The sequence below is a fragment of the Tribolium madens genome, unplaced genomic scaffold (genome assembly GCF_015345945.1).
Source record: "Tribolium madens isolate multiple individuals breed KSU strain unplaced genomic scaffold, Tmad_KSU_1.1 Scaffold_3;HRSCAF=73;Tcas5.2_LG2, whole genome shotgun sequence".
Classification (NCBI taxonomy): domain Eukaryota; kingdom Metazoa; phylum Arthropoda; class Insecta; order Coleoptera; family Tenebrionidae; genus Tribolium; species Tribolium madens.
In genome coordinates this window covers 6,014,556-6,029,178 of record NW_025401006.1, presented here as the reverse complement: position 1 = coordinate 6,029,178, position 14,623 = coordinate 6,014,556, and the positions used below count along the sequence as shown (strand labels likewise).

The following is a 14,623-nucleotide window of genomic DNA, read 5'->3' as shown; positions in this document are numbered from 1 at the left end:
ATAAGCAATCTGTTTGTTACTAACACAAACAACTCGTTAATAAAATTTTGATTGTTTAAATTTTTGAATCAAGTGTTTGATCAAATATTTGTAAAAACATTAACTGTGTCATCAAATGGTATAAAACCACGTGTCGCTCACCTGAATCAATATGTAATGGCAAAGCTGCAATTTTATTTCAGTGTTACTTCCTGTGGGACTGCATATGGTTTCAAATCGAGGAAACCAAATAGCCGATAATCTCTCTAATTGCTTAACGTTTCTAATATACTTACCTAACTGTCTTTAACCGTAAAAAAATCTATTTCTCGCTTGGCATAAAAGCGAATTTTCATTTTTCGTGTCGGTACGTTTATAAAATAATCGAGTGGAGCTGAGAAGACATCGGCAATACGTCATATCAGTACGCGTTTTCAATTTTACGCCCTATAGACCTGCATTTCAATCGACATTTCACATTACCGAACCCATTTACTTGCCTGTGTACAATCGTCCATTATAAGTCTGGTTTTGGTTTGATGAATGACGAGCGTGTGTCAGAAGTATTCACTTGGACTGTTTAATACAGACTGACATCTGATACGTGATATGATCTTAGTTATATGACGAGCTTAAGGATTCTGGATTCACGATATAATATGCGGGAGCGAATCGAATAATTCTCGATCGAACAAATGGATCTTTTATTGGGAAGTGTTGCATTTTCCTGGATAAGTTGCCACGGGCAGCTGTCGCATCTGGCATGTGTCTGTTTTCCGAAGCAACACTACCTTCAAGACAATATGGCTCCGATGCACCAGATACCTTTGACATCTAACAGACACCGGAGGAAATGGCTCGGAAAAATCAAATCTGATCAATAAAGAGCGACTGCAATCTTGCTAATTAATCGTCTCGATGAAACGACAATAAATATGATTTTACAATGTAGAATAAGCTACTTTGTTCTGTTTGATCAGAACTAAAAGGCTTTTATTGATTTATTATTATTTTCTTTTGAGACTATTGTCCGCTTCGAGGCATTCCTGATTAATTCCTCCTCCAGTTTCACAAATAAAAAGTAGCATTTCTACGCCCCGGTGTTCTCAATCTCGAAACGAATCGGCGAGACTAAATGGTTTCCGTCCTATTGATTACGTTGCTATAGCTGGGATCTTTCAGATATAGCGTTTTCCAAAAGTCAAGACCTATTAACTTATTACCTGCGATATATTTATTTCAAGACCTTAAAGTTATCGGACATTTTCGAGCCTCTTTAAGCAATCACACGCTTTAAAACGCAATAAAACCAACACAACACGATTTTATTTCTTGCTTTTCCTCGTCCGGGTTGTTCCTTTCACTCAATTACAGAATACATTTCTTACATTATTTCAACAAGAATAAAAATTTTAATTTTAACTTTACTGAACCATCAATTTCAGAATTCGGATTTATTAACTTGCAAAATTGAACCAAATTTTAGTAAATATTAATATTAAAGTTAATAAGAATAAAACCAAGGGTATTTGATTATTTTAGTATTGATAAGAAAAAAAAGATTTATTTTAAAATGTATTTAGGTTACACGTAAGTACAAGGTCAAGTTAAAATTGTCCATTTTTTTTTCTTTTTGATTTGAGACGTTGAAAGTATTTATTAAATCTGCATTATTTAGGTACATTATTTTAACGTTTAAAATAGCACTAAAAGCATATTTAGATTTTCTAGTTTTCTGGGTTGGAGTTCCATAATTTCAATTTTTTGGTTGTTATTTTCTCTTTAGTGTTTATGTGTTTTCATTCCGCTTTTTTTTTAAATAATTTTTGATTTTGACTTTAGTTTTTTAGAATAATTTTGAGTTTTCAACTTTTTTGCTAAAAGATTTATTTATTTTGTTAAATTGCTGTATCTGTTCTATTTATGCATATTAGAATATTTAGATTCGAGATGTGTTACACATTTTTTAAATTTTATAGGTAGGTAGGTTTTTGTTTTTGAGATTTAAATATCTCATCTTTTAATCAGTTTGGCTCTGTCGGAGGTTTTGTTTATTTAAATTCAGATTTAGGTACTCTATTTTTATTTTTATCCACAATCACTCTATAAAGAGACTTTATTCCACACTTCAGATGCGTATAAAGGTACCACTTTATCCACTACTGGAAGCACATTTGGCGTGACGTTTAAATGTCAGTTTAATTTTTAATTAAGTTTAGAATAATTTGGCCCTTATGGTTGTGGATAAAACGTTATATTACAGTCGTGTGTTAGTTGCGTTTTATCCACTTAAGAAAATTAACTGCTCGAACTGACGTTCTTGCGGTTAAACATTCTTGCGTGGATAAAACGCTATCTAACACACTCTTACAATAAATAACTATTGTTTATTTAGTGTAAATAATTAGGTTTTTGCAAGTTTTAGTCTCAGTTTTTTTAGAATTTTTGGTACTGCATTCTATCTTTAATAAAGTTTTTGGTGGGTTTATAAATAGTGTGTTCAAATTATTTTTGATATTGTATTTTTAAGTTATAGTTTTTAAGGTTTACAGAGATTTAAAAAAGCTTAAGCTTCTTTTCTGTTTCAACTTATTCAACTTTTTATTTGAATTCGCTCACAAGAATTCAAGTACCTAATTAAATTTCAAAGCAACACAAGAAATTAAAACTAGCTTTTTTCAGTAAGAAGTTTTAACAGTAAAAGAAAATACCTACTTATTATTTTACTTTTTAGGAAAATTTAACGTTGCCAGTCCTTACATTTTGGTCAATATAAGTGTCTTTAAATTTTGTTTTGCGTTATTTCTGTGGTAATTTGTTGGAGAGCATGCAAGTGGTCGGTTCCGTATTACCATTTCCTTTCGGCCGTAAACAGGTGAATGATGTCCGTAAGAATGATAAAGGCTAGAAAACACGTCGGTTCCATTAGCCAGGTCAACAGTGCACATCTGTCCGTTTTCCCATCAGCGGGAAATGCTCTGCCACAGTTTGTATTGGTGCCCTTCCGGCGCATCTCTATTAGAAACTTTGTCACGCCTCCATTAATCTACATTTTATGCCAAGTCATCCCGACGTTGGAGACGACACGTGGAGACTATATTTATTATTCGTATTTTGTCGGAGGTGTCGACATTATTATTCAATTAATCTTGTCGATTTTCTGCCCGTTTTCGTCCGTGATTAGTGAAATGTTGCATTTTCCGGGGGTTTTTTAGAGACGGTGACTAATGGAGATGTGCACTCATTATGGCATTCATAAAACTTCCCTCATTCGATCGTAACCCTAAAGAAGTAATTAGCCGATACTACTGAGTATGGTTATGACAAAATAACAACGAAATGTCAATAACGCGCTTTTTATAGCTCCATATAATCGGAATTACGACGGCTGATATGAATACATTTTGAGCAAAACTATTGAGTAAAGTTGTTCGTTTGTGCCGCACTAACAAATCACCATGAAGAGGCTTATATTATTACAAATCAGTGTGACTCCAGTCAAGCTTAATGAGAAGCGTAACCAATTAAATCGCTATCTGAAATAAATTAAATGAATAGATTGGAGGAATGCCAGAAATGCATTTGATTACTTGTTCCCGACCAGTGATGCATTTGCATGAACCACTCCATACTTCCTAATAGAATACCCTTGATGTGTTGGCTAACTGACGCTGATTGATGTTCCTGCTCACTGTTTTAATAAGAATCCTCGAGAGCTTTTTATTGCTAAACCTCAAGGTTAAAACTATACCAATTAGAACTAAACCGTCTGCTAACATTGCTCGAATTTCTCGTCCCATCCACTGCATAAAAACATCCTATAAAATCCCCGCTATCGTTTGTATGTTAAGTCGGCTTCATTGTAATACAATGGCTTGGTTCTATGTTCACACGAGCCGTTTGATCCAACTGTATATTTTATTACTCATTGAAAAGCTACAGTGACGTTATTACCTGTCGGGAAATGTCCGAGATCTGCAAACAGCACACCTTCTACTATCCCATCCAACATCTCAATAACTTCTACTAACACTTTATAATCGAATGGAATGCATTTGAGAAGTTGTGTGTGTGATGGCGCATCATAACTAAGCTGCAAGAAACTAACTGCGCCTGACGGCGGGACTAGTTTTACTCATATCACAGTCGACTTCTGCTTTTGGCAGCCTACACTTTCCAAATTATAACTTTAAATTGATATTTGAGGATAGATAACGAGGGGAAAGGCGGTTGCATCGTTTATGGGGGGCTTAAGGATGCCAAAAGCTGTCCATCACAAGGGGAAATCAGGAAATGGAGTCTGTTTATATTTTTAGCAAAAATTAAAAAAACACATTTCTAATTCTTTAAGAGTGTTTACTCAAAGGTTCCATGTTTTATTTGTATTACTTTTTTTAGATTTTAGGTTTTTGTAAAAAATGCGTTATAATTTATTGTTAGTCCGGATTTTTAAAGTTTTTAGTTCAGGCTTATGCACATAGAGTTCAAGTTTTTAAAATAAATATTTTACAGGTGTGTCAGAGAAAAATTTCACGTAAGATAAGATACCAGGAACACGGAAAAAATGTTTAAAAATTCCAATTGTAAAAATTTTTTGACATTTATTTTTTGCTATTTGACATTTTTTATGTTTATTTAATGATACTGATGACCTTGTAGGCATATGTTTTTTTATAATTATTTAGTAATTTTTTAGATTTTGCTAATAAAAGGCACAAATAACATTAAACAGAGTTACAATTTAGGATACAGCTTCCTTGTTTCCTCTTCTAATAGCCAGTAGCAAAAAAACTTGAAAAAATATTTTTCCAACAGGATAAATAGAGTCAAAGTGCAAAATTTTTTTAGGTAGAATTTTTTTAACATTCTTTACATGTTCCTGGTATCTTACCTTACATGGTATATTTCTCTGGGGCGCGAGTTCTGGCGCAGCCTGTATATAAATTGTTTTTGCATTTTTTTATTGCTACTGCCTTCACGTATCATTCTGATTTTTAGTTTTTACTTTAAGCTTCTTTAGGTGGCTATACAGGGTGCGCCAGAACTCGCGCCCCAGAGAAATGTGCCATATAGGGTAAGATACCAGGAACATAGAAAAAAATTTTTTTTTGACTCTATTTATTTCTGTTGGAAAAATAATTTTTCAAGTTTTTTTTGCTACAAGCTATTAGAAGAGGAAACAAGGAAGCTGTATCCTATATTGTAACTTTGTTCAATGTTACTTGTGGCTTTTATTGGCAAAATTTTTGTACCTTTACTTAATAATTATAAAAAAAACATATACAGTGATGGACAGTGAATTTCGTCCACCCAATTTCCGCGAATTCACAAAAATTCAATGTAATCTGTGCTTTATTGTCATGATAACTGACATTCAAATACGTATTGTCAAATTTAATCAAATTCGAACATGCCAACAGTAAGTGCATTTAATAAAATAAAAATTATCTCTCTGGTACAAGAAGGTATATCTCAAAGATGTGTCTCTATACTTTTGGAGATATCAAGAACTACCATTTCAAAGGACAAAGGTAAAAGGTAGCATCGAGTATTCTGTCAACATGACAAACGTTAATCAAAATTCTGAAACAAGGTTAGAAAAACCTAAAGACTAATTTACACTTTTAATCTGTCAGGGAAATTGGGTGGACGAAATTCACTGTCTATCACCGTACAAGATCATCAGTATTATTAAATAGACATAAAAAAATGTCAAATGTCAAAAAATAAAAGTCAAAATTTTTTCACAGATAGATTTTTTAAACATTTGTTTTTCTATGTTCCGGGTATCTATCTTATCTTACTTGAAATTTTTCTCTGAGGCTCGAGTTCTGGCGCACCCTGTATTTAAGTATTTCAGAATTTTCTTTAAATTTTTTAGGTTGATTACACGTCAGGCTTCAAGTCAGGTATCAATTTTTTTTTATATGGATTTATTACGGTGTGGGTTCATTTTAATTTCCATGCTTTTGGTACTGTTCTTCTATTTTCTTGCCTTGCCTTTCCTGGCCTTGTAAGCTTTAAATTATAATAGTTAATTTTTTAGATTTTTTTCAGTATTTGTGTAAAGATCAGTGAAGTTTGGTTTAAGTGTGAAACTCTTTTTTTCTTTAAATATGTATTTACTTAATTTTTTAAGTTTATTTCTGAGCGGTTTTTTAAATAGATTTTTTGTTTACCGTATTTTCTCAAGTTTTTGAACTCTAGTTTAATGTTTTTAGAATTCTGAATGTGTATTTAATCAAGATTTTTAGATTTTTTTAAGTAAAATTTTGTAGTCCAGTAACATTTTACTTACATCCAGCAATAAACATCACTCTCGTTTTAGAAATCGATACATTTTATCAAAATTTTACGAGTCAACAGTTTTGAAATATTTATACCATATTTTCAGTACAGTTTGTTCGGTTTTTTTTTATTATTGTTCAACATAATGGCTCGGAAAAGCAGCTCATTTTTTGGTACTGCCAAAATTTATACTGTAGACATGTGGAACATGAATTTTTTAAAATTCCATTATAGAAATGTCGGATTGAATCGAAACCTAAAACTTGAACAAAAGAGCTTAGTTAATTTAACATGAAAGTTTGCAATATTCATAGCGTGTATTCGAGTATTCTGGTTTTATTTAAAAATAAATGAAAAAATTTAAAATAAATTTGTTAAAAACAGTTTAAAAAAATATTTTTACTCTTTTTTACCCATTCATTTGCTTATTATGAGTATTATTTTACACAAATTTTGCATGTTTCCTAATTAGCATTGTACACAACGACAATTATCTGTTTACGAGTGCAGTTTTAGAGCAATTTCTGTGCAGTCAGTAAATTTGTCTTGTATTGTTGTAGTTCCCGACTTTAGTGCTTGCAGTATACAAATTAATATATTTGAATTAGGTGCATGCACAGCGACGTGCAGACTTTGCTCATTATACCCGGGTCTCGTTTACTTTTGATTTCGCGTTTAGCTTCGGTGTCGAGTTATAAAATCGTTTTAAATTTTTGATCAAATGCAGTCATTTAATCGCGTCGCGTTAATGGAATTGTTTATTATTGCTATGATCTAAGTGCTTTGTTATGTCCCGGCCATCGACGCGATATGAAGAATCGAGGATAATGGTAATTTAGTGTAACGGTCGTCAAAATCAATCCGAATTACCCGAGGCTCTGGAAACCAGGAGCAAACTGCGTCTGATTCCCATCAAAGTTTGATCAATTTCGCGCAAGGAGCAATTAGCAAGATTTATGCGACGATAATCTATAAAATTCACATGTTATCCTGGCTTAGTCCTGACTGTTACCACGTGGTCAGCCTGCGGCGAACAACCCGGAGGGAAGCTAAACTCAATAATGATAAGGGTCAGCAATTGAAATGACCCTCACATACTGAGATACAAGCAGTTATCCCTATTTGGGAAATGCTCCCTCTACTTTATGTACTCTCAATAGCGCTTTCTTGCGAACTGAAAAAGGAAAAACACAAATAAAAATATCGCTGACTTTTACTTTTTCCGCATAACGGAGCAACAGTTGCGTTACTGTTTCAAAATGAAAATTTTTCCGGAGGGGACTGGAAATGTATGCTGGGATATACACTTTCAGGCATGTAATTGTCGCTCAAATAAATGTTTAGTTTTGCAATGCTAATTCGATGAGGGAATTTTTGCGATTTCAAATACGGCTCGAGGCTAATTTCGGGAATTAATTATTTCAGGTATCTGATGAGGTATCTGTATACGGGCTGCGAGTTTTAAATAATATTCACAGAGTAGACGACTACATATATTTAATCCAGACGATCTTAGATTAAACCCGCATGCAAGAACCAATGTTACATTTTTGTAAATTTTGTTGAAAACTTGTCATAATAAACTGGCAGCTGCATACTATAACTATTGTATTCATCGAACATGACATGGAATTTCGCCATGCTGCGGTGTTGCACAATAATCGAATCGAGATTTGTCATTCAAAAAACAACCAGTTAGATTATAAACACAAAAATTGCATTTCCAATAACATCCATAAAACCAATAACGTGCTGAAACCGTTTTTACTGTCTCGTTTTACCGGAAACCAATAACTACAAAGAGTAAATAAATAAAGGAGAAATATATGAATTTGCAATCCTAAATTACACTTCCTGTTCAATTAAGCTAAAAAACGTGCTAAATTGAAGTAATGAAATACGTCGCTGTCCTATTTTTTTCTATTATCTGACAAGGTTGAGAATTCAACACGTAATGAGAAAAGTTACAAAAGAAAAATAGCAAAAGTTGCGAAAAGGTAAAAAGAAATCGTTTCTTCTTAGTAAATTTATTTCCTTGATTAACTTTTTAGGCACCATTGCTGAAAGCATTTATTTTACTCACGCAAAGTATTTTAAAACTTCGCACTGTAATTAAAAGAGGGACTGCAAACACGGTCACATATAAGCTGATTCCTTAAAAAACGCTTTCTTTCTCAGTTTTAAATTTAATTGAAAACACCAAGCAACCGAAAACGAATCAATACTTTAACAATTGGCAGTGCAAGTAATTTTGTTCTGTTACACATGATGACGCGAGACTATTCTTATAGACAAGGATAAACTAATAACAATCTTCATTGCACAAATAAAGATAGAATAAAACAGACTGGCTTAAAGTGGATACTCTAAATGCATAGATACATGTATATCTACACATTTTTATATTTTTGTATTTACTAAAATTTTAATCTAAAAAAAAATATTATAAAATTAGTTACCTACAGCCTTAATATTGTTTTTATATGTTTAGAGGCAAACAGTGTTACTACTTTCTTAAAGCGTTTGGACTTTTTTACTTTGTTAGGAATACATTTTTAGTTTTTTATACAACAAAATAAATATAGTTGTTAGCAATGAGTAGTTTTTTGTTTGGTTTGTTAGAAGCATATTTTGTTTCAAATAAAGCTCGTCCTCAAATAGATAGACACCCAAACTTTTCTTCAATTCCCCAATGCCATTTTCTTATTTCTATTCTCCGATTCATAGGAAACCTTTGTTCGATCCTTCCACAACGGCCAATTTCCCCCATTCCTCTCATAGCTATATATTTTCTGATTAATTTGAACCGTCATCTCATGTAATAACTTAAGTTGCATTGACTGAAGCCATCTTTTTCCCACAAGTCCGCCTCGTCTCTTCCTTCCCACATTTGTTCATATCTCAGTTAGTCCGGATCAGGGGGGCACACGGAAATTGCGAATGGTTATATATGAGACTTCAAGAAACGGCAAAAAATTCGGTAGCTGCAATAATTTAACCATAGTTTGTTTTTTGAAGGGATTTTTGCTCTTTGATGTTATTAAAGCCGAGGAATTTGCTCTTTTTGAGTTCGATAACTTCAATTAGAATGTCTGGGATGGAACAAGGGGAGGATGACGGCTTTTCAGATATTCGAAAACTATATCAATCACGGCATGTCTTCCCTTGGCCATCAGTTTAGTATCAAGGAAGATTCACCCCACACAGGAAGCGAGATTCCCCTTCTCTTCAAGACAAATCTATGTAATAACTGTTTTCCACGAACCGAACTGCGGCGGCTCCAAAATAGCCAAAATGTCAAAGCAAATGACATATCATGCTATTTTTAACAACGACAATATGTCTTGCAAATTGCTGCCTTTTTTGCTGGATGATGAATAAAGAACAAAGCGGAAGGTTTCTGTTATTGGTTGAAATGATCGATAAAGCGGTTTATATCGGCAGATTTAATTATTTAACCGCAAGAGAGAACCTAATGCACATTTTCGTCGTGTGTGCTCTTTGATGATAGCCGATTTAATTTAATTACTCAGTAATCGCATTGTGCGCGGTTTATTAATTAAAATATCAACGAAAATACAGCAAGTCAATTCTTCCTCGACAAATAAATCATCACAGTTTATTACATCAAGCATCAGGGTTGGTCACGTCTTAGCTACTTAAAAATATCATCCATTTGTTTTGTCTAGCATCCCGCAGACAGCATCCCCTAAAATCAACGGACCAGAAAGTGGCCAAAGTGAGATTTAAGAATCTTATTGAGCCATTAGATAACCTCTTCACTGCACAGCCGCATGCAGCGTTTCACAAGGACGATAATCGCAAGATAATCGCTCGGAAGGGCAGGATTAGCGAGATTTGCCATTCGATACTGTCATTTATATTCGTTTAGAGAAGAGGGTTGTTTTGTTTATGCGGGGACTCCTTGCACACGTACGATGGCTTATTTACGACCGTGAAAAATCGACATGTGTCAGTAAATGATCGACTGTCATTACGGCCATTTGTTCTTTTCGAAGAGATAATGTTCTTACTTAGCACGGAGATTGTTCACACAAAAGGCCAATACAGAAATCGCAGGCAATATACGCAAAGTATTATAAAGAAAATTGTAAATAAATTGTGTCTTTGTGGGCCACATTATGATGTACTACTATCTTTTTTCCCAATCGTTTTTTTTTTCTTTCATCTTAGTGTCTGTTATAAAAGCATAAATATGAATAAAACGATTTTTAATGCTGAACTAAGAGAACTGATTGACTAACAACTGAAGAACTACTTTCAGAAACTCTTGGTTTCTATGGGACTTTGGGACGTGCTTTTGTAGTCAGTGATTCAACTTTTTCATAACGAAAAATGGTCAAAACCTTATTTTAGAATAAATCATTTAAAATTAATGGTACAAAATTTTTACATATTTTTTTGAAAACAGAACGAATTTTACGAACGAAATTTCATACTGTGGAAAAGCTTAATTAATTGGTAAAATAAAGCATGATTGCAATGAGAGAGTAATAACACAACATGTTAGTTTTGCACATCATATCATATTTAAACAACCTTAGTTTGTTTATTTAATACTATGGAAATTAGAAAATATTTAATGAAAATTTGTGGTCACTAAATGTAATAATCAAAATAATCAAAAACTACAGGAAGTTAAAACTGAAAGTTTATTTAATTAAAACCATACCAATATAAGAAAAACTCTGATTTGATGTTTGTAATATTTTAAAACTTAACATAATTATCTTATATTTTTAAGCTGGCACCTATTTAGGCATAATTATTTTTTTTTTTCTATAGTAGATGTTAAACTATTTTTTTATCAACTCTTTTGAGTAGATAAGGTTAACCGCAAGGATAGATGAAGTAACATTTTAACATTTTAACAGTAAGGGTAAATAAAATGTTTTAATAACTTATAGTAACGGGGCAACATAATTCCGATTTTTTTCTCTTAAACTTGAAGTCCTGCTATAGAAAAAAATGTGGTAGTTATTATACAGGACGATAAAGATTGTTTATCTACTCGTGAAATAAGTCCACTCGTAAACTTAACCTTTTCACTCGTAGATACACAATAAAAAATAACTAGTATTTTGTACTCAATGTTAAAGAGTGTTTTTATCAACTAATTTCACTAGATAAAGCAGTCTTTTATCGTCTAGTGAAATAAAGTAATTTTATCTACTGTTTATTCATCAGCCAGACACCAAAAAGGTAAGTGAGTACAAAATAAAACGAAATATTACGATAAAGATTGTTCATCGACGATAAAGATTGTTCATCTACCCGTGAAAAAGTCCACTCGTGGCTTCGTCACTCGTAAACTTAACCTTTTCACTCGTAGAGAAACAATTTCTTTATCATCTTGTATAATAAATAACTGTAATTTTTTTTTCTGCACTAATGTATTTCCAAGATCGCGCTCAAGATTGCGCTTCGTTTGTAATTTTTGTTAGCCTTCGACACTTCGACTTAGTCATCGGTTGTGGAAGAATTTAGATGTCTTAAAAAGTTGTTCTACTTTATGCGGGGTCATTACAGTCCAATTACATTAATACGGGCTTATTATCATGTAAAAAAGAGTTGCTTTGTCTACCCTCTCCTATATCAAGGCTGTAAATTACGGCTATTTGAAAAACTCGTTTGAATAAGATCCGCACTGTAGGATGGTCTCTTTGCCTGTCATTCCACCTGAGACGTAATTATAGGTTCAAGTCGAAGGTTACCACAGTCTATCGTATATTAAGTCATTATAGATGGCGTCACGCATCTCGAACCATAATAATTTCATGATACGTTTCTCCGAGATCCTAGCAGCGGGTATCTCTAGTGGAATTCTTCGCTTGTAATTAGCTTGTGGTTGGATTAAATTGTTGTAGTAGTTTTTCGCATCGCGAGGCATATTTGTAACTTTACTAATTTAAAGTTTAATGTGAAACTTTAATAAATTTTTTAAGATGAGTCCACCTTTGTCGTAATTGCTTGTGAAATTCCTTTTGTTGATTTTGACTGCTACTTCTACCTGCCTTCAAGGGTAGTTTTTAGTTTTAGCTTTGTTGAGATAGTTAATACATTCCGTCTAAAGTGTGGTTTTGTTTTTGTTTTCTTAAGAAAGTGTCGTCTGTGATTTCAAGCTTTCCGATAACGTTTTAACATTTCTTCAAAGAACTTCTTTGGGCATTACAACCAAAACAGAAAAATCAGAAAGCGCCTCACGATCAATTTAATTAGATTGGGGGTTGTTACCCTCGGTCTTTTCAAGGCAAATACGAGTGCTGCTGACCATGCTTGGATCCGAGCCAAACCACATTAGATAAGAGTAATTTCTATCATTTGCCTGAAATAAGCTCGATACATAATCACCTTGATTAGTTTCGGCCATAATTTCGAATAAAAGTCTTGATCCCCCTTCCTCTAGTAAATGGAAATGGAGGAAATGTCATGAGAAATTCAATTTGCAAATTTCCCTAATTCTGTTATCCTGATATGTATTTTTGTTTCAGACTAAAGTGTCAGTGATTGTGCGGGAATAAAGAAGATGTCCTCGCCGTATCGCGAAATATTCGTTATCTCTTTGGTGGCACTTCTAACAACAGCCTCGCAGGAACCTGAAAATGAAAAAATCGATGAAGGTAATTTTATGTTTCGTCTTAATTAAATCTACGTGTCTCGAATAATATGTAGATTCTTGAAAAATAAAATTAAGATAAGCTCAATTAAGCTCGTAAGTGTCCAGCAGTCGCGTAATTTCCTTTCTAACCGAGATTTTATCTCAAACAACTTCATTTTATCTATGCATGTTTTAAAATTGCACAAAGTTTTACTGCTGCCCTCTCTCAATCGTATAAATCATGAATCAGGACCAAAATCTCACATTTGAATATTTGTAGTGCTCGAAATTGTCTTCCGGTGATGCTTGAAGAAGTGAGGTAAAATGAAGCGCCGCGACGGCTCTTAACATTTTTACAGCGTCATAAATTTCAGCAAGTGTAGGGGACAGTTGCTTATATCGGACCGGTTTGCAACATTTTATATATGACCGGAATATTTAAATAATTTATTTCGGGACGGTCGCTGATGCTTTTTACACGAAATGGATTTTTCAAACGGTTTGCGCTTCACCAAATCTCTGATATTTGCCCCAAATTGTCCAGCAAAGAGAATTTTGCAGCTTTAATTTTTTTAATGTTTTACATAACGGTTTTGTCATGTTTTATAAAGCCTGGAAGAATATAATATTTAAAAAAATTACATATCTGCTGTTTCCTAAAGCTTTTGCCATTTCTATGTATTAATGAAAAATTGAAACTTTCCTTTTCATATGGAATCCGTTTTATAAAAGATCTTGACTAAGATGTTTTTGAGTTAAGTCACTGTTTTGAAAAGGACAAGAAAGACCCTTTTTGCCTGCTTAAGTTCGGATTTCTAGGAGCTTATTGAACAGCGCTTTCAAATCCTCAATATTTTATTAGAAAGCAAAAATACGAATTTAAATTTTTGTAGTTATGAATAATAAGTTGGCAGCAAAAGAATGTATAACTTACCAAAAGAAAAGCTTACTTTTTTAATTGATGTATTACAATTTTTATGTCAAAGTGACCAAATGTTTATTTTCTTTTCTTTAGAAATTGATGTTTTTTTTTTCGTTTTAAAATACGAGTATTAGATGTGTTAGTTGCGGTTATAAAAATTGCAAATCGGTGTGTGTTTAGAAGAGATTTGAATAATGAATGTTTGTGAGTCGAGCTTTCACATTTGTGACTAATGCCAAGAAGAAGAGGTCCCGAGTGCATAAATAATTCGTGTTTTCGAGTGAAGCGCGCGAGCTCTGAGAAAGTTTGCGGAAATATTTTAACAGTTCACCGGAATAAAATAAGTGGGGGCCACAATAAACATTCCAGGTTGTAATACCTGTGGGACCGTGCCTAGGCCGAGATCACAATGGCGAATCCCACCTTGAAAAAGGACAGCAATAAATATACGGCTGCATCTATAATTCAGCATCAGTGGCAGCTACAAGGGGGAATTTAAGCATGGAAATGAGATCCGTAGCGCCCACATGAGTAACATCTGGTTTTATGGAGCGCCACGGCGAGACAACACATCCCCATTAGTTTAACATTGCTATGTTTGTATCCGACTCCAGAGACTTACGTTTGCTTAATGCCAGCGAGAAATGACGCACGACTAAACACTTTTCTGACTCGTATATCTGCATTAGAGAATTTTAACGACCGGACCCTAACTTTACCCTTTGTTCAGACGCAAATTTTGATTAGGCAGATTTTTATTGCGCAAAGGGGAGAAGAGTGAAATTCGCTGATACGTTTCAGACGCAATATTTTTT

General features: G+C 33.4%; 1 protein-coding gene across 1 annotated transcript in view; it reads left to right on the top strand.

Annotated features, from left to right (window-relative positions):
• LOC123007026 (semaphorin-2A) overlaps positions 1-14,623 on the top strand; it is a 216,711-nt gene that overhangs the window by 74,319 nt on the left and 127,769 nt on the right. The window contains exon 2 of the mRNA XM_044402032.1: positions 12,780-12,908. Within this exon, the coding sequence (XP_044257967.1) occupies positions 12,815-12,908 (94 nt within the window). The 5' untranslated portion in view covers positions 12,780-12,814. The remainder of the gene's footprint in view (positions 1-12,779; positions 12,909-14,623) is intronic.